A 19095-nucleotide genomic window follows, 5' to 3' on the forward strand; every position below is an offset into this window, starting at 1 on the left:
ACAAGCAGCAGAGACCCAAGTACGAAAGAGCATGGCTCTTCCAGCCAGACTCCCCAAGTGATCGTTCTGCCTGGCGCTGATCGCTTTCGACAGATTTGCTCTTGTCCTTGAATTGAATGCGCATGTCCAGAGCGCCGAGGATGTCGGCTTTTATACCCAAAACCTAGCCATTAAACCCACAGACCGACCAACCAGATAATCACGCGCACGAAGCCTCCTAACCTAGTGATTACTCTGGTGATGACTCTCGTCACGTGCAAGGAGCAGTCTCTCGCGTGACTGACCCCTGCGCTGTAAGTTGTGCTCCTAACCACGCTGACTTTAACTGTATAAATTCCACTTTCTGCATAAGCTGTGAAGTAGCTTGGTTTCTCAGCGGCTCTACTGAGCAGCGACGAACAATGCTTAGTCACACTGTGCGGTGATGTGGCTATGAGTGAAACTTAGGACGGACATGGCTACTTTACTGTGGGTTTAGGATTTAAGCAGGAGAGAAAAGGGTAGAGGAGGGTAGAGAATACAGGATGTAGGATGCTTTTTCTCATGGTGGTGGGTGGCCTTATGAAACGTGAATGGTGTTTGATATCATGACGCAAACGCAATATCCTTTCCTAGGACTCGCCTGGCATTAGGGTAGATCTAAAGAGAACCCACGCACCTAACCTCTCTAGTGAATTGATGCCAGGCTTGCGTTCTTGCGCTCATTTAGCGCACTCCTCCTCAGATTATGACAAAAGAAGCAATGAAAGGAGGCTTTGAATACTCAGATTCTACTAAATCTTCCTGTGACGTAATAAGGCATATGCAACACGCTGACGCCACAAGACCCCTAAATGAGTTAAAGCATCTGAAATGTGCTGGCTCTATGCTCATCAGGTGTGCATCTATCATAGCCTAGGATCATATGTAAGTGCTCAGGGCGCAGCAGTTACTTATAAAAGTCCTCGGCGTTCCTAACTTGGCGCTTCACTCAACGGAGCAGGGCAAGTAAATATACACAATCTGGTGACATGATAAACTGTCGTCAATTTCGCCTCCACGATGGATACTGTGGGCTTTGTTGCTTGGGTTTCTTTTGCTCAAATTATTTCTGTCTTCTCCTGCGGTCTGAAAAGCGCCACTATGGAGCCGTGGTGATTATCACCTCCACGCGACCACACATTTTACTGAATTTGACATCTCCTTCTAGAATTCCGCGGAAACGGGACAGCAGTGTTCTTCCTGGCTGTTCCCTTGAAACAGTATTGTCCTCTAGATGAATAGAACCTAGAGACTTTTACCTTTGGAATGACTGCGCAAGCAGCATTCTTGCAGCGTCTAGAAGAGTTGCTTTTACACTCGAACCCGAGCGGCTTGATCGCTTGCACATGCAGCACGGCGGAGTCTCCTGACTTTTCAAGCTGCTGCCTCACCGGTAGCGCAGGCTGTAGGGTATATAAAGGCAACCTTTTGCTGGTAGCGACATCGAGACAGGCAAGTCGCAGTATCCGAGCCGAAGCTGAATTTCTAGCCTGCTTTGATCGTTGAAACACTCACAAACTTGTTTTCCTTTCACTCTTTTCCTTTTAACACCGTGCTCAAAATTCCAGACTCGAGAGAGTCCAATCATCATAGCTGCACCCGCAGCGATCCCACCGTCGCCACACAACGCTGGATGCGAGCACTTTTCCAATACCATACCGCACCATCCATCCCAACCAAAAATCGATTCCAAAACTCTTGCGACAAGAAAACAGCAGCAGCTTGTCCGTTTACCCCCGCCATGCCGCAACAAGTCAGGCATGTGGTGTTGTTTTGCGGGAAGGCCGCACCATGTGATTCCGCGGAAGAAAGGCCGCTCAGGAATCGACGCGGCCAGGAAGAGTAGTCGGTTTATATACAGGTAGAAAGCCGGAGCCAGGACTACGGGGAATGTCTAGTCGCCACGCGCACACGCCGATTCGGAAGCTTGTGACCTGCCAGGGCCTCACTGGCGGGAGGGGGAGTGGTATAAAAAGCCTTGCGCCTCCTCCTCCTCCTCCTCCTCAACGACGGCCTTTCTAGCATCGAGGCAGATGAGCGGTGGAGGAAGGGATGGACTCACGGCGAACTGCTGTTCCGCGCTCGTTCAAGTGACAAAACATTACTTATCTGTCTACCTGTCTGCCTCTGCGAGCCCACTTTCGAAGATCTTTGCTCTTTTTCTTTTTCTTTCACTTATGGGCAACGCAGACCCTCTAAACCACCATCATCGTCATGCTCATCACCATCATAGCACAAAGTTGCCGCCCGCTAGCACGCATTCACGTCCCTCGTGCGGGCGCTTGCGGTCTCCAAGCAAGCAGCACACTGGCCAGCACACTAGCTAGCCAGCCAACCAGCATGCCCGGAAGGAACGAGCGAAAGAGAGAAGAAAACACCGCTAGGGGTCTCAAATAATTTTTTTCTCCCCGAATACCTAGATACCTATGGAATATATAGCAAGCAGCAGCAACCGCACTGACTTTAGAGCCCACCCAGCCTTAATTAACTCGACCGGACTCGACTCGACCCTCCATGCTGAAGCACAGCATAGTAAAGGAAAGGAAAGAGAGCAGAGGAGATGGAGGAGAAGCAATGAAAGGAAACAAAGATGGAAAGAAAGATGGAAAGAGATGAAAAGCAAGCAAAGACAACAAGCTCATTGGGTATCTCCTGCACTGCCCTGCCCTGCCCTCGTGTTGACGCACCTGCACCTTGCCCCATCTCTCTTTTGCCGTCGGATGCTGTGGATTGCGCCTAATCCGCTGTCTTTTTCTTTAGGCATACCGTCAGCGGGTGGAGCGAGAAGTGATGATTTCTCCCTGCGTCTAGCAGCGGTGCATGGCAGCTCACTCCTTCAGCGGTACAGCAAGCGCAGGCTGCAGAGAACGAACGACTGAACGAGCGCTCTCAGAAAAAGCCGAAAAGCCGCAGCTGGGTGGCAGGAAGTCGTAACACTCACAGGTCTTCAAACCCACAGCACCGAACCCAGCCCAACCCAATCCCATATCAGGCATCCCCTTCATCACCACCTCACCTCTCCCTCTCCCCAACACCCACCTCACACAACGCCAGACAAAACTCTCTAAAATCGCCCTTCGTCGCCTCCTCGACATCCTCTTCAAGCAAGACACCGTACTTCTCGACGTACTCGAGCTTGACGCGCTGCAGGTGGCGGCGGTCCCAGTGCAGGCGGACGAGGCGCGAGATGAGGAGTTCGTAGCGGTGCTGGCGCTGCTGCTTGGCGAGGAAGTTGTCCTTTTTGTCTGAAGAGGGTTGCTGGTGCTGGTTGGTGATGAGAGCGGGGTCCGTGTCGATGAGGTCGAGGAGGGCGTGGCGGAGGAGCATGGCGTCGCGGGCTGGCCGGTTGATGACGCCGTTGAGGATGTGTGCGCAGATTTCGCCCTGGATCAAGTGCGTGCGTTTGTCAGTTGGGGAGTTGAGGTTGGGATAGGGGTAGGGAAGACGTACCACGAGATTCCCGCTCTTGCGCAGGACCTCGCGCGCAAAGTTGCCGCCGTAGCGCCTCTCGTACAGGCGCAGACACTCGCGCAAATGCTCATCCGAGCGCGTCGTGACGATGCGCAAAATGTCGCTCTCGCCGCCGTCGCGGGCCCGGACGGCGCGCGCCAGCACGTCGACGTCGCGATCGCGGTACTCGGCCGGCCAGGTGTCGCTCTCCTCCTGGCGGCGGGCCTCGAGCGCCGTCAGAATGGCCATGCGGAACTTGTCCTTCTTGAGCTCTGTCTCCATGCAGCGGATCAGGTCGTCGGCGTACCGCTTGTCCTTGAACGCGCTGCGGATCTCGCGGATCTCGAAGTTGGTCCGCCCCATGAGCGCTTCGATGAGCAGCTCGCGCTTCGAGTTTCCCCCCTGGTACCAGTAGTTTGCCCAGAACGCCTCGCTCTCCCACCGCCCCAGCGCCGTCACGTAGCAGATTTTGGAAAAGTACGATCCGCTCGGCAGCTTGAGCTTGATGTGCTTGGCCAGGTTGACGCCCTTGCCCTGGATTTTGCAGATGCGCTTGTACTCGGTGCGCAGCTCGAGCAGCTGGTCGTGCGTCAGCGGCGGCAGCACGTCGATCAGCACGTCCGTCTCGACTTCTTTGCGCGCCGTCAGCGCGTTGAGAATGTCCGAGGCGTCCTCTTCGGCGTCGTAGATCTTGACGCGCTTGGGCTTGTGCTGCTTCTTTTCGCGCTTCTCCTCGCGGTGCCGCGACCGCGATCGCTCGCGGTTCTTGTCCTTGGGCGCAAACAGGCTGCCCAGCCCACGTGACACGTTGGAGCTGCTGCGGTGCCGCTCCGGCTTGCGGATGACGACCTTGCGTTCGTCGCTCGACCGCAGCTCCAGCGGAGGCAGGTTGTCAATGTCGTCCTCTCGCGATTGCATTATGGGACTGGGGATAGGGCTGATGGACTGATAAGTCCCGTGGTAGGCCTCCAGCAGAGGACTCGCCGGAGGGAGAGCACCTCCAGGGCCGCCTGGGTACCCGCCCGTTATGCTGGTGTCGAGATACGGTCTGTTGCCGGCCACGGAAAGCCTATCCAGCCGTGGCGTCAGTCCCGGAGATGGTGGCGCGAATTCAGGCCGCGATCCGTGAACCGACAGGCCATGCGGACGCAGACCCGGCGAAGGCGGAGCGCCATGTTTCTTGCTAGGCTTTACTTCGACAACGCGCGCATTGTCTACGCCATACGCAAGGTCAGGATCGTACTTTTCAGCCTTTCTCGACGGCGGCGGCCCCGGTGAAGGCGGAGGGTGAAAGAATTCCTGCGGCTGAGGCATGGCCGTTACCATTGGGCTGGGTGGGGACGCGGCGGTCGTCAACTTGTGGTACACTGGTGGGGGCGGTTGTGCCTGTGCCTGGGCCGTGACCGGCCTGGTCGTGTACTTGATGCCATCAGGCTGGGCATACTGGTAGTTGCCTGGCTGGTATGGTGCCGAAACATTGCGGACCGGCTGCGGGGGTTGCTGGTTGGTGTTGACGGGCGTGGCCGAGTGACCCCACTGCGAAGGTTGCGCGTACTGGAGGGCAGGCTGCTGAGCTCCAGCAGATGATGGCGACACGTACCCGGGCCGTTCGTGAGGCGGCAGATCGGCGTAGCCACCCATGGCGTAGTCGTCCATCCTAGATGGCGGATTCGGTCTGAAGTTTTGGTGGGCGTTTGCAGCAGCAGCAGCAGCACCACCACCACCACCACCACCAAGGACCTGCCCGGGAGTTATGTACGACGAGGGCCCCGGCTGCCTGAGATCGTATTGCGGGGTCGGGGTCGAGGGCTGCGATTGGGCGGGCGCAAAGTCAGACGAAAGGAAAGCTGGACTATCGTCTCGGCGGGTCGACCTGTCGCGTGCTTGTCGGCGTGCGGGTGACTTGGAGCGCGAGCGGGCTGGGCGGCGGTCGTCGGGTTGCAGTGACATTTGGGAGAGGTGTTGTGATAGGCCGCGGCCCAAGGGGGAAAACTGGGATTGGCGGGCGGGACAAGAAATGTAGTTGGTGTACTTCACGTCAGCAGCGCGGGCACGTAGACTATAAGACGAGAAACGGTGACACGAGGGCGATTGATTTTGCTAGCAGGAATAGAAAAATGCGATGGCTGGCAGTCAGGATCTGGACACGCCATTTTGGACCCCATTGACAGAGCTGCCGTGACACGGCAGGCCAGTGGAGGATTGGACAGGAAGGAAACAGCAGTCTGGAGACGAAGCGGAAAAGAGTAGTAGTAGAAGAAGAAGAAGAAGAAGAAGAAGAAGAAGAAGAAGTTGCAGGTGTCGGAGAAGGGAGGAGGACGTGACGCCGGGAATGCCAAAGGGCTGAAACATGGACTGCCGGGCTGGCATCAGCAGGACAGGAATGGAGCCAAGCGGCGAGCGAAGTCATCCAGAAGGATAGAGCAGAGAGTGAGAACAACCAACCAACAACCCATGTGAGGAGCCTGAGGAGGGCAAGATAGACAGATAGACAGAAAGACAGACAGACAGACAGACAGACAGACAGACAGAAAGACAGAAAGACAGACCTGGGTTGTCCCGGTCGGCTCTCTATCCGTCGCCGGGGCTTCCCCGAGCGGCAACGCGCCGAAAGGAACGGCTTATCAGCCTCACCGCCCGCCTGTTTGGGCTTATCGTCGAGCAGGCAGGGACACCCGGACTCATGTTTTGTCGTGACCTCCATCCAGTGCAGCCAGTCTCTGTGGCAAGACGCATGTATCAATGTATTATTCACTGTGCTCCTACAATGACAACCTGACCTGACACGGTGCTGTCCGCCCGTCGTCCGTGTGGCAGAGCTAGACACGTAGCAGCCCATAGCCCGCCCTCCTCGCTCCATTGCCAAAAAGGCACGCATTGTGCCATCTCGGAACGTGGTACAACAGTGCAACCAGGGCCACGCCCAGACATCTGCAGAGACCCTGACTCCCTCCCTCAACATGGTTCGAGATAAAAATTCATGGCCAACTTCAGGCCAGGGCTCGCCCCACAACACCCTTCCGGCCCTTTTGTGTCTCCGTCTTGGGACTGGGGTTCGTCCACCTGCGACAAAAGGGTCCTCGTTTCACTCACTCGGCTCTCTCTTTCTTTCCCTTAACTCGTCCTCCTCTTCTTCTCCTTCGTCTTCGTCTTGTGCGAGACACGAGTGCTTCGTCCATCCATCCATCCATCCATTGACAACACCCACTCGTTCACCCGCCATAGCCTTGTGCTCTCGACTCATCCCACCATGCCCACCACGACGGCCACGCACCAGTCCCACTTCCTGTCGCTGCCCGGCGAAATACGCAACCGCATCTACAACCTAGCCCTCAGCACCCAGACGCCCGTCACCGACGCCCTCTTCCCCAACAACACGGTATCCTTCCCCAAGAGCACCCACCACTCGATACCCGCGCTGGGCGCCGGCCTGCTGCGAACCTGCCGTCACATTCACGACGAATGTCCCGTCCACATCTTGTACCAAAACAACGTCTTTCGCTTCACGTCGGCCCAGCACTGCCACGCCTTCCTGACCTCTCTGCCGCCCTTTCTGCGCGCCGCCGTGCGCACGCTCGAGCTCGACATCCGCGACGTCAACCCCTGGAGCACCACGCGCGTCGACTCGCTCGGCTACACCGTGCCCCGCCTCGAATGGCCAAGTTACTGCGCCTATCCCGCCGGCACCGCCTGGGCCAAGTCCATGGGCTGTCTGGCTGAGGACGCCCCCGCCCTCAACACCGTCATCTTGAACTTTGAGGCCTGGCCTCGCGTCAGGGTGACGCGCAGGCATCTTTGGGATATTTTGCGCCGCTTGCTGTGCAACATCGAGGGCCTGGACCGAGTCGTTCTGACCGGGAGCTATGCGCCTGGAACGGCCATGGAGCGCCGCAAGCCCTGGGATGCCGTCTTTTACACCGGCACTGACGATGTGCCCACCGATGATATTGTCGACCGCATGTGGGGCATGGTCGCGGGGTATGAAAACCACCGCGAAGGGCCCCTCGGCGAGGGCAAACTGATCCGGTGGGAGAGAGACCAGCAAGAGGGAAAGATCGCTTTGGAAGTAGTTACCCTGCGCCATCTTGCGAAACAAGGCCTTCTCCGCGATGTCGAGTCGGCCCTGATACTCACGCCGTCAGACACTTGGCCCGCAAGCGGCGCTTGCACATTCGAGGATTATCTCCAGCGAAAAGAAATGCCTTCGACAACGTGACGGAAAAAGTATCAAGATCAATCCCATCGCCTACGGATAATCGGCTGCGCCGGATCCCAAGGGCCGTGAATCTCATTCTTGTACTTTTGCAGCCCGATCAACCACCAGCTGCAGATGCCCATTACCAGGCCGGTCAGGATGCTCCCCAACACCACGCCCGTGATGGCCGCCTTCCACGTGCCGCCAGAGACGGCGAGCGAGAAGCCCGCGCCCGCGCCCATCACGAGAAAAATGGTCAGGGTCAGGTGGCCGGGCCAAGAGACGAAGCGCAAATGGCGGCGGAAGACGGGGAAGAGACCAAAGACCTCGATCGAGAAGAGTAAAAAGGAAAAGACGTCAGTCGTCGACTCTAGGCGCGAGGCCAGCACCGAGGCAGCCATGATGGCGGCGTTGGTGGAGAGCGACGCAGGAAACCTGTCCACCATTAGAATTAAGGCCTGCAAGACAGTAGACTTGTAGATTAGACCATAGACTTGGAAGAATAGACTTACTTGGCACCGACTCCACCGCCGTAGTCAAAGAAGCAAACATTAATGCACATGAGCACGCTCGTCATGGCCCAAATGGAATCGCTCGTCGTCGACTTGGTCAGAGACTTGAGAATCGGGCTCAGGCCCAGCAATGCGCAGTAGATGAGGACGGCAGACTTGATGGTCGTGACGCGCCGCTGGTTTCGCGTCGACCACGACTCGAGCGGCGGATGGTGGTACGCATGCGAGGCAGGAGACGACATGTCGCCGCCCGTCGAGTGGCCGGCAGAATTGCCAGACACGGCGGACCCGTTTGATACGACGGACGCGACGCTGGCTCCGCGCGAGTGTCCGTTGCTGTCCTGCCCACCACTGTTGGAGTTGGCTTTGGAATTGGCGTTTGAATTGGCGTTCGAGTTTCCGTTTGACGTCGGGAGCAATAAACCCAGCCCCGTGGCTGCCGCTGCCGCTGCCGCTGCTGCTGCTGCCGCTTGTCCACCTGAGCTCGTAGAACTGATGCTACTCGAGACGTCTTCCTGTGGCGCACCGTCTAGCTTGGCAGCAGCCGCCTCGCTGAGATGATTCCTCGCAACAACGTCAGGATCAGCTTCTGCCAGATCCTCATCGCTCGCGTCTGTCATTGCTTCAGCATCCTCCTCTTGCCCGACCCAAAAGTCCCACAGCACCCAGCCGAGCACGGTGCCCAGACTGCCGGAGCTGACCACGGCAAAGGGCGTGACGCGCTCCTGGACGATGCCCGTAAAGCAGCAGATGAAGATGACGACGGACATGACGTGCTGAACAATAACGGTGCTATCGGCGACGAGGGGCCAGAACTCGTAGGGCTGCAGCCGCGGGTTGCGCTGGAGGTGGTCGAGGAACGTCTCTTCGTCCGTGTAGTTATCTGGGTCTGCGAGTGCATGCGTCAGCTACCTTGCTTCAACTGGTGTATCGCGAGGTCTTGGGAATGCTTCGAACGGGGTTCACACACACGCCTGTTTTACCCACAACAGCTTCTTCCATTGGCCTTTTCGCCGTCTGCTGCCACTTCTTCCCCTATCTCTTTCCCTGTCCCTCTCCTTCTTCCGCCGCGCCTCTAGAATCCGTCCGGCTGCTCCACCCACCACGCCGACATTCGCGGTCATGTCGCTTATCAGAGGCACCGACGTCGACGAGGTGCTATGAAGGCGCGGGCGGCGCGCAGTCGGGGGCGGAGGCGATCGCGAGCGCGAATCGGGGTGCGAATGGTCGTGGTGAGAAGGATAATGGTGATGCTGGTAAACAAAGGCGTCTTCTGGCGCGAGGCGCGAAGGGTCGGGACTGGGTCGACCGCCGCCTGTTGTGCCGACGCCGTTGGGATGTTTCATGGCGGTACCCTGCGGCGCGAGGTTTGGGCTGGGGTTTGGGCGGAGGTTGCTTGTCGCGGGGGTGCCATTGGCGTCGGTCGTTTGCGTCGTGGTCGTTGTCGCAGCATCGTGGGAGGCAGGCATGGATGGTATGCGTTGGGCTGGGACTGGCTGTTGGAGGCTGCTGTGGTCCAGTGCGCGCCGAGCTACCTACCTACCTTGCCTTAGAAAGCGGATCCTGGCCAATGGCATCGCACCTACATGTACGCGTAGTTTTCCAACGCCTGGCGACTGAAATGCTGGATTGGCTCCACAGACAAATATTTACTCTCTACGCGCTGTGGTTGACAGCCGCAGTGCTTAGAATACTCCCGTTGACGGCCAGACCGCCCGGCACCCAAGCGCTACCTTACTGTGCCGTCCCGGCGATCGCCGACCAAGCATGTCCACCACCACAGCTTTTTCCTACATGCATACCTCTCGCAAACTGACCATCCAGCTGCGAGGCAATGGAATTTTACACAGTCCCACTCCTCTCGTTTACAGTTCGATAGGCGTGTCCAGTCCCCGACCAATCAAACCATCGGCAGCAATTTGACTTGCCTCTTTCGGCGCTGTTGGCCCATGGCGCCGTCCTTGGCAAGCCTGCACGGGCGGCGGAGCGAGGTGTGATTCGCAGGCTGCGAGATAGCTGTGTGCGGACGACTGCTGTCAGGTACCCGGGAGTAGCGGTCGTGGTGGTGGAGGAACAACTAGAACGGCGCTGCTGCGAGGGACGGGAGACGGCCGCCGGTGGCAAGTGACGGGCGAGCAAGCAGCGAAGCGAGGCGAGATAGCTATCTGGCTGTACCGCGTGGATATCTATCGCTCTTCGGTTGGTCCAGGTGACAAGCGGGCAGGCAGGGACGTGTAAAAGCACGTGTATATCGCTGGGACACTGTATCTTTTTCTCCCTTCGCGCATCCCTCTGTTCCTCGATCCTCCTCTCCTCTCTGTACCACCACCGCCGCCGCCGCCATGCCAGCCCCACGCTTCTCAGTCCTGTCCCTTCTTCCTCTTTCGCTCCTCACGTCCAAAACCTACGCTTGGGGCTACCTGGGCCACGAGACCGTTGCCTTCATTGCTCAAAACTTTGTGTCTTCCGAGACGGCCACCTGGGCTCAGGATATCCTCGCCGACGACGGCACCAGCTACCTGGCGTCTGTGGCCACGTGGGCGGATAGCTACCGCTACACGGATGAGGGCGACTTTAGCGCCGACTACCATTGGATAGACGCGAATGATAACCCGCCCGAGACGTGCAATGTGGACTTGGAGAGGGACTGTCCGGAGCAGGGCTGTATCGTATCAGCCATTGCCAACTACGTATGTGTATTTTCGTTGGCGGTCGGAGTGAATGTCCAACGATGGTTGCGGGCCAGTGAAAGATCTGAATAGAGAGACGTCAAGAGGATTAAAAGAATCAAAAGTGGAGTTTGGGGTGCGAGAGTAGAAGAGCCAACCCGAAACTCACTGCTCGCCAGACCTCGCGCATTCAATCTTCGTCCATCTCTACCACCGAAGTTCAAAAGGCTCTGAAATGGGTCATCCATGTGCGTTGTTCCCCCTTGTCTGAGCCGCTCCCTCTGAGACTCGCAGTTCCTCGGGGACATCCACCAGCCGCTGCATGTCGAAGCGATCGAGGCAGGCGGCAATGGTATTGAAGTGACGTACGACGGGGAATCGACCAACCTGCACCACATCTGGGACAGCAACATGCCGGAGCAGCTCGTGGGCGGCTACTCGCTGTCCGACGCGCAGATCTGGGCCGAGAACCTGACGACCGAGATCAAGACTGGCAGCTACTCGGGCGATGCTGCCAGCTGGCTCAACGGCATGGACGTCAATGATCCCGAGAGTAGCGCCATGGTGTGGGCCACCGAGACCAACAAGTTTGTCTGCAGCACCGTTATGCCTGATGGAAGGGAGGCCGTTGAGACGGGCGACTTGAGTGGTGACTACTATGATAGCAGCATCGACGTGATCAAGGAGAGGATCGCTCGCGGTGAGTATACTCTCTCCTTCTCAGAGTTTTCGTTGTTTGTTATTTGCCCCTGAAGATTGATGTCGGTCGAAAATATGCCTGTCGCCCAGCTGTCACCGCCATCCCCGGCGGCAACCGGAGCAGACATCGCAGTACAGGGTCCCCATCTATCGTGTTCTTTCCCGGAAAGGACATCTCACTGACTTGTGGCTTGAACAGCCGGGTACCGCCTCGCAGCATGGTTGGACCTAATCGCGACTGGTGAAACCAGCTTGGGCACTTCAACGATGAAGAGGGATCTTTCAGCTAGGAGCCTGGAGAAATACATCTTCCCCAGGCCGGGAATGATCCGGAGCGATACTGCAGAGAAGACTCGCAACAAGAGACATATCATTGGATGCACCTGTTGAGACAGCCGCCGGTAAGGCCAACATCCGATGGCCTTGTGGCATCTTCCGCTCAACAGAACGTCAGACATGGGGTTGAGGTCTGTATATAGAGGGCAGCAGATGATAGATTCTGAGATAACGTGTCGACTAGCGTCGAAAATTCCGGAATAACGAATGGTAGCATCCACTATCCTCGTCAAGGTAGACTCAATGTTGCCAAGCTTTAGACGCCTTGAGGTCGAATCGCTCGCTTTCGAACTCAAAAAATTGTGGACACGGCCAGGAAGAGTCGACGACGTCAAACAATGCTATCGTGGCTTTCTTTCCCCGAGGACTGTCTGAGCGAGTGATGCTTGATCTAGTCTCTATCCAGTATAACGCACAGTGGAATATTCGTATCGCGCAAGGGAGGCCGTGCTGTCAGAGCCGTCGGTCGCCTGTCAACGCCTTGAAACGGCCTAGATCCACGGGAGGTGGAAAGCTTAAATCGAGAAATTTTGGAAAGAGCCTGGTGGGAGAGGCAGCGGATGCGGGCACTCCGCCCTGTGTCCGCTCCGCCATGGTGAGCTGGCGGCCAAGACTCCGCTGTTGTCGTAGACCAACTCTTATCTGACTACCAACCCCTTGTCTACACGGCGTGAAGAGGCGAGCTCCATCAAGGTAGACTTTGCCAGCAAAATGCGTGACAACAGCATTGTTGTTGGGACATATGCTGTCGTCGTTCAACATGCGACGAAAGTTAGCCGAACAACATGACAGAGAAAAGAGCGACCACTACAAATATGACCCCAGCTCAGCAGCTGCAATTATCTTTGCCGTCCTTTTCGGCTTATCCTCAGCTCTGCACCTTGCTCAGATGCTAAAGATGAAGACGTGGTACATGATTGCTTTCTTTCTCGGCGACGTGTGTGAGTGTAACAAGATCTGGTGGAGAGAAAAACACCGACAGCAGTTCTCACAGTCGAGGTCACTGCCTGCGTCTTCCGAGCCGTAAACACGTTTGAGGGCTACGGTCATTGGACGCTCGTGCCGTTCGTAATCCAGGCCATGTTTTCTCTGGTTGCGCCATCTTCGCAGGCTGCATCCATCTACGTGATACTTGCGCGAGTCATTCTCTTGACGGAAGCGGAACCTCTTTCCATGATTAGGAAGCGCTGGTTGACAAAATTCTTCGTCATTGGCGACGTCTTTGCTTTTCTGGTCCAATGCTTGGGTGAGCAATGCTCGAAGTCCACGGCCCTGAGTATTTGATTGACTGACTCGGATGGGCGCCGGCATCTTATCGGGGGAGGGGGGGGATTCAAGATCTGCGCAGGATAGAGGCGAGATGGTCATCATCATCGGTCTGGCCATCCAGCTCATTTTCTTCGGCTTGTTCATCATCGTCGCCGCTGTCTTTCACTGGCGCTTGAACAAGAGCCCAATGAAAGCATTGCTCCTTTCGTCTCAATTTTTGCAGGAGCCTGCTCACAGCGCAAGGCACGGGGGGTGGTTTTTGCTGGTGTTGTCTATACTAATCGAGGTAGCATGACGTACTGGGTGAGAGGGTCTGGAGTTCAGATAAGTCTCGGTTGGTCAGTTTTGTACATGTAATGGATCAGAAAATGATGAGACTGGTAAAGCAGTGACGAGTGACAACGGTGTTTCGGATAGGGCTGGTTCCATGCATGATTAGCGAGCGGGCCGTCGCGGGAACACCATTCCTGACGGGTCGCAGCGGCCGAGTACGAGGTACGACAACCTATATTACCTAACCGATGAGCGTCTACATTGCACTCACTCACCACTCTCTTCTCTCCTCCACCAACCACCGGTTTCTTCGTCTTCTTTCTTGCATCTGTCCGTCTTTCTTGAAACCCTTGCACCCTACCTCTATGCTTGCCTACATCTCACCCCGGGAGCATGGTGTCACCCAGCGACGCTGAGAGGAAAGTCTCGTCGCGCCGATCTCATCGTAAATCGCGCCTTGGTTGTGCCAATTGCAAGCGACGACGAATCAAGGTACGTTCTTTTCGTCATTCTTCTCTATACGTTGCATTGTCTGTCTCGTTTGTACATCGGCTTCGTGTTTGTCACTGCAGAGCAAGTTGGAGCCCCTTCTACTTGTCATATGCTGCTTCTTGAATCCCTAAAGACATGTTCAATTCTTGAAGCTTGGCATGCCGCGGAACTTGCTCTCTATTCCCTGATTCGATGCTCAGAGATTTTTCTGTTCCCCAACCTGCATTTCTAGTTTGCAATTTCTTTAAATTTTCTAAGTTGCCTGCCCAGTGTGATGAAAGAAGACCAAGCTGCACAAATTGCGTGCGGCATGCAATTCACTGCGACTTCGTCCACTCGGCCTCGCAGGCGTCTCGGGCCTCCGTGGGGCTGTCCTATTCCACAAGTCCAAGTGACCAATTGACACCTACCGAACCGTCCTTGGCCCTTGGCAACACTCCTACAGCTCCCGGAAGCACTCCTAGTCCATATATGGGCACTTCGACCACTTCCAGCTCCGCTCAAGGGCCTTCGGGACTGAACGTCGCTCAGCTGGAGCTTTTCCACAACTACTGCACCTCGACCGCCTACACCCTCTATACGCTTCCAGGACTGCAAAACTTTTGGCGTGTCAACGCGCCCGCCATTGGATTCTCCTACCCATTCGTGCTCCATGGTCTCATGGCCATGTCAGCCGTGCATCTGTCAAAATTTGATCAAGAGCGGCGCGAGTATTTTCAACGCCAAATGGATCACCACTGGGACATTGCAATCCGGGCTGCAACCTCAGCCCTCTCTCATGTCGATAGCGAAAACGGACACGCACTCTTCATATTCGCCGTCATTGCAAGCTTCGTAGCACTGGCCCGCGGTCCAAGACGTGGCGATTATCTCATCTTTGGCGAAAAAGGCATGTGCGAGTACCGCGTGCTACTCCACACCATCAGACTGATCGTCGAAACGGCAAAACTCGAACTGATGCACGGAGTCCTCGCCCCCGTCGTGTGCCCTGGAAACCACCGAGTCGGGCAAGTTCCAGAGCGCGAAAGCATACCGGACGACAGCGAGCATCTCAAGGACCTACGACTGCTGATGCAAGAAGTCGAGGTCAGGAAGGATCCCGAACATCTACTTTACCAGCGAACCGCCGCCTCATTGTGGGTCAGCTACAGTCTGGTCTTCGACATTGAGCGGCCAGATGGTCAGGTTCCAATGCATGGCGTCTTTGTCTGGCTGTTTCGTCTGTCCGAAGCGTTCATGGACCTCGTGCAGCAGCGGAAGCCCGTGGCGCTCGTCATCTTTGCGCATTTCTGTCCCTTGCTCAACGAGCTCCAGGCGAGGTGGTGGGTAAAGGGCTGGGTCTACCACCTCATGTCGGGCATCTACGAGTCCTTGGAGCGGGAATTCAGGGTGTGGGTGCAGCGGCCGATGGAGCAGATTGGCTGGATCCCGCCAAGAAGATGACGGAGTCATGGTCCGACGTCTGGCTGCAGTGGCAAACGACTCCCAATATACACAAGTGTGGTTACAGACGACAGATCCCTGAGCGTCACTGTGCAAATGAACGAATGCTTCCTGTATGCAGCCGCAAAACCATGAGGTCTCATTTCTTTCGACTCCCGCTTTGGGGCGGTCTTCAAGATAATTTCACGACCTTGGCGTGGGCAAGTCTCTTCAGGTGAGTGAGAACCCAAAAGTTGTTTGGCTGCGCGCCATAGACAGGAGTTAAAAAGTCATTGCCGCAAGGTTGAAGAGCAGGCTTTTGGGACGCCAAGGATAACCACGCAAAAGGTCCAAAAATTGTCGAGGCCATGACGACTATCCTTGACTTCAAGATCTTTTCCTCCGTGCAGCAGGTAGCATAAAGGCCACGGCTGCGGAAGGCAGGCATTAAGAACTTTAGAGAGTCAAACAATCGAACGACCCAGGGCGCCAAGGGCTGACGTAGGTCGCCCGTCACTCACAAATGAGTCTGCTCGCCGCTGATGATGCAAAGTAAAGCGGGCATACAATCTGGTGTCGACATAGCAATAATGGAACCATAGTTTCCCAAAGTCCATTTATATCGAGTTCATGAGCTGCGGAAGCACTGCATCTGGTGCCAAAAAAGACAAAATCTCAAGCGAAGCTGAGCTCAGGCAGTGGTTCTTCGGCGCTGCAGCTGCGCCTGGAGAACATTCATGTCTCACCAAAGCAGACAGCTTCGACTTGACGACAGATAGGCAAGCAAAGAAGAACAGGAGGAGTGAACCGCAGCAGGCGTCAGTGACAGCAGGCACGCAAGATATAAACCTCACAAGCGGCACCTCTACCATCGCCCCCTCCACTCACGGCTTCGGTGGTGTAGTTGGAGGGGGCGCGGGCTAACCCGTAGGACTGATGGGATAAGAGAAAATGTCGGCAGGCGCGTTGTTTGCGAGATAGCCGCCGCTCCGAGCCCAAGTTCGATTCTGGCAGGACGCGTCGCCCGACATTATCTTGAACTCCCGCTGCGTACACACATAGACCATTTACTTGCTTATCTAGACTGCACTTGTATTATATAACCTACTCGAAAGAGAAAGGTTTGATAGCCCTGGCTTACTAGCTGGGGTGAAGTTTTGCCGTTTTGCTCCTCGCTCTCCTCTTGCTGGTAGTGGTGGTGGTGGTGTTTTGGGGTTGTCTTTTGGCTACCTGCTTCTTGACTTACAATGGACGGTCGAAGCACTGCATGTCTTTTTGCTCCTCTGCGTCGCCGTCTTTCTTTCTCAGTCTGCCCAAACTTCCGGCTCATCACCGTCGCGCTTTTCGTCACTCACTTCGCGCATACCGGACTTTGCCTGCTCGACACGCACCCATCGCCTCAAACTTCTCAAACAAAACAGTACAGTATCTGCTCCGCCGATTTCAGCTAGTGTCTCGACAAAGCTAACAAAGTCCAGGAAACACACACAGCAACGCCGCGCCTCTCACCACGCCACCTCGCCACTCACTCCATCCACAACCCACACCGCACCGCCGCCGCGCCAATCCAATCCAATCCAATCCAAAAGCCCCCTCCCAACACATCAGCTCCTCCCCTCACCCCCCGGGCCTCAACTTCCCACAAGCAAACATGCTCACCACGCCCAAACCCCCCATCCAAACGCTCTGGCCCACCCTCTCCATCTTCGCCCTCATCCTCACCATATCCCTCATCATCCACATCATCATAACCGCCATAGCAACCACGAACCCAGCACGCACTTTCACCGCGCGCCAAACCGCCGTCCTTTTTTGCGTCGCGCTCGCGCCGGTCGCCGTGTACGGCGCCATTCCGACGGTGTGCGTTATGGCGCCGCGGGTTGTAGGGGAGGTGGTTTTGGTGTGGGGGGTGTGTGGGGTGCTGTTGGGGAAGTGGCGGCGGGTGTTTGGGAGAGGGTGAATCCATGTGGCGAGGCGGGAAGGGATTGCATATGAGGGAGGATGCTGCGGAAGACCTCGTGGCGGTCTATTTGCGTCAAGGGAGCCTCGTTTCCGTTGACACCGACTGGGCCTTCTAAGCTCTGATGCTTTACTGCGAAAACGGAGTCTAATGATGGAACGGCTCTACGTCTACGAGCCACAAGTGCGTCCCCTCCAAACAAGGTGTCCACAACGTCAAAAGATCTAAAACTACACGTTTCAAACGCCACCCAATGCAACAATCAATAATGCCACTAAAGCGATGCAAATGCTTGCTCTCATGCTCTTTCATGCACATGCCAAATCTACTCTTAGAATCCCTCAGTCGAGCAAAATATCGTAACCGTCTTTTTCGATCCGCGCCGGGTCGCTGGCCAAGCCGTACTTCCGCCTGACGACTTCAAACACGATCAGGCCCGCGCTGGTGCTCGGCACCTGGCGAATGGTGTTCGAGAAGAAGTCGCGGTACAGGTAGCGACGCCAGCCGCCCGTGCGCTTGGCCTGCATCCGGCACTGCTCGTAAGTCTTTTCGTATGCATGGTAGTACATGCGCCACATGGAGCGCTTGCGATGCTCTTGCTGGGCGGCGTAGTCGAGGCTCTCTAGCCGTCGGTAATGCACATTTTGGAATTCCGTCAGAGGGTGTTGGATGGCTTGTTGGGCGATTGACGCGGCGATGCCTGCCGTCAGAATGAAGGCTGGCTCCATCATGTAGTGGGGTTTGATGACTGGCCGCTCGCCGTCCATCCAATGAACCGTCTTCGCCCACGGACCAAAGTCGAAGACCGAGTCGTAGTCCCCGTAGTAGCGTCTCACAAAGTTGTAGTAGGACTGAGACTTGATGTACTCAAATGTGGCAAAGAAGATGCCGTTTCCAAAGCTGTCCTTTACAAGAGAGAGGGACCAGCCAGCAAATACGCCTCGGAGCCCAATTTCCCGCAGTTTGTGACCCGCATACTGCCACATGGTCTTGTAACGGCCTTCGAGCATGTCTGATGTCTGGAAGCGCACTTGTAATGCGTCAAGAGGAGCGGCAACAAGAGACTGGATTGTGCCTGCGCAAAAGCCAGCAGCAAAGGTATGTGCGGGTGGCGCCGGGGGATACACACGTTTCGCAGCGTGGGAGGAGGGTTCGTGAAGGTGGCCGAGACACTGGAGGTAGGCTGTATAGAGCACGGCACCGACGCTGATACTGTTCAGTCTCTGGTCTGCACAGCGGGAGTGTAGAGTTACCTGACGTTGGCCAGCATCGGTGGCAGCACCTGGTTAGGTATAAACCCCCATCCGTGTGCTTTTACAGCATAGGCGAGAATAGCCGGCGACGTTGAGCGCCATGACCATGGCAAGTTTGATTGTATGGCTGGGTTTATGGCTCGCGCATAAGCCTGCAGCGGTAAGAAGGTGCGCTAGGGTTTGTTCTCAAGTCCTTACCATGTAGCTATCAAAGTTAGCAAATGCCTTCTTCTCATTCGGCGGGGTCATCGACATACTCTACTCGCGAGCGGAAAAAGGCCTTGATGGGAGCTCGAAAGTAAAAAGTCATGAACTGCACAGCTACCGCACGCATACCGGCGGCAGAGGCGCCCGTTGCAGCGTTGTTCTTTGGTTGCTTCTTCTTCTTCCCATCTTGGATGTCAAGATCCTGGGGGCCAGAGTCCGGGATTTGGCCATCGGAAACCGTGGTCATGGTCCGCAAGAGAGGCGAGTGTAGGATAGGCACGCCGACATCTGCGCAGTAGAAGACGAGGGAGAGATGGGAAGGACGAGAGATGGCCAG

General features: G+C 56.1%; 7 protein-coding genes across 7 annotated transcripts; 4 read left to right on the forward strand and 3 right to left on the reverse strand.

Moving 5' to 3' along the window:
* Positions 1-3033: 3033 nt before the first annotated feature.
* Positions 3034-5421, reverse strand: IWZ02DRAFT_494277 (uncharacterized protein; the record flags this gene model as incomplete). Its single annotated transcript, XM_066770012.1, has 2 exons — positions 3034-3405; positions 3472-5421. The coding sequence occupies 2 exons, from the start codon at positions 5419-5421 to the stop codon at positions 3034-3036; spliced, it is 2322 nt and encodes a 773-aa protein (XP_066618827.1).
* A 1300-nt stretch (positions 5422-6721) lies between these two features.
* On the forward strand, positions 6722-7687 carry IWZ02DRAFT_385159 (uncharacterized protein; the record flags this gene model as incomplete). The annotated part of the gene is made up of 1 exon (XM_066765382.1): positions 6722-7687. The coding sequence occupies one exon, from the start codon at positions 6722-6724 to the stop codon at positions 7685-7687; it is 966 nt and encodes a 321-aa protein (XP_066618828.1).
* Positions 7688-7704: 17 nt separating this feature from the next.
* IWZ02DRAFT_472021 (phosphatidylinositol N-acetylglucosaminyltransferase-domain-containing protein) lies at positions 7705-9647 on the reverse strand (the record flags this gene model as incomplete). Its single annotated transcript, XM_066768925.1, has 5 exons — positions 7705-8101; positions 8179-8542; positions 8603-9067; positions 9149-9251; positions 9282-9647. The coding sequence occupies 5 exons, from the start codon at positions 9645-9647 to the stop codon at positions 7705-7707; spliced, it is 1695 nt and encodes a 564-aa protein (XP_066618829.1).
* A 610-nt stretch (positions 9648-10257) lies between these two features.
* On the forward strand, positions 10258-12100 carry IWZ02DRAFT_99655 (nuclease PA3). Its single transcript, XM_066771511.1, has 4 exons — positions 10258-10868; positions 11027-11095; positions 11142-11547; positions 11746-12100. Exons 1-4 carry the CDS (start codon positions 10521-10523, stop codon positions 11934-11936), a joined length of 1014 nt encoding a protein of 337 aa, XP_066618830.1. The 5' UTR covers positions 10258-10520; the 3' UTR covers positions 11937-12100.
* Positions 12101-12642: 542 nt separating this feature from the next.
* Positions 12643-13446, forward strand: IWZ02DRAFT_385426 (RTA1 like protein-domain-containing protein; the record flags this gene model as incomplete). The annotated part of the gene is made up of 3 exons (XM_066765404.1): positions 12643-12823; positions 12877-13144; positions 13221-13446. 3 exons carry the CDS (start codon positions 12643-12645, stop codon positions 13444-13446), a joined length of 675 nt encoding a protein of 224 aa, XP_066618831.1.
* Positions 13447-13817: 371 nt separating this feature from the next.
* Positions 13818-15359, forward strand: IWZ02DRAFT_385322 (uncharacterized protein; the record flags this gene model as incomplete). The annotated part of the gene is made up of 3 exons (XM_066765395.1): positions 13818-13916; positions 14187-14379; positions 14422-15359. 3 exons carry the CDS (start codon positions 13818-13820, stop codon positions 15357-15359), a joined length of 1230 nt encoding a protein of 409 aa, XP_066618832.1.
* Positions 15360-17639: 2280 nt separating this feature from the next.
* On the reverse strand, positions 17640-19005 carry IWZ02DRAFT_472023 (mitochondrial carrier domain-containing protein; the record flags this gene model as incomplete). Its single annotated transcript, XM_066768926.1, has 3 exons — positions 17640-18504; positions 18552-18703; positions 18805-19005. 3 exons carry the CDS (start codon positions 19003-19005, stop codon positions 17640-17642), a joined length of 1218 nt encoding a protein of 405 aa, XP_066618833.1.
* Positions 19006-19095: the final 90 nt, after the last annotated feature.

Source organism: Phyllosticta citriasiana (assembly GCF_038021145.1).
Source record: "Phyllosticta citriasiana strain CBS 120426 chromosome Unknown IWZ02scaffold_16, whole genome shotgun sequence".
NCBI classification, from domain to species: Eukaryota; Fungi; Ascomycota; class Dothideomycetes; order Botryosphaeriales; family Phyllostictaceae; genus Phyllosticta; species Phyllosticta citriasiana.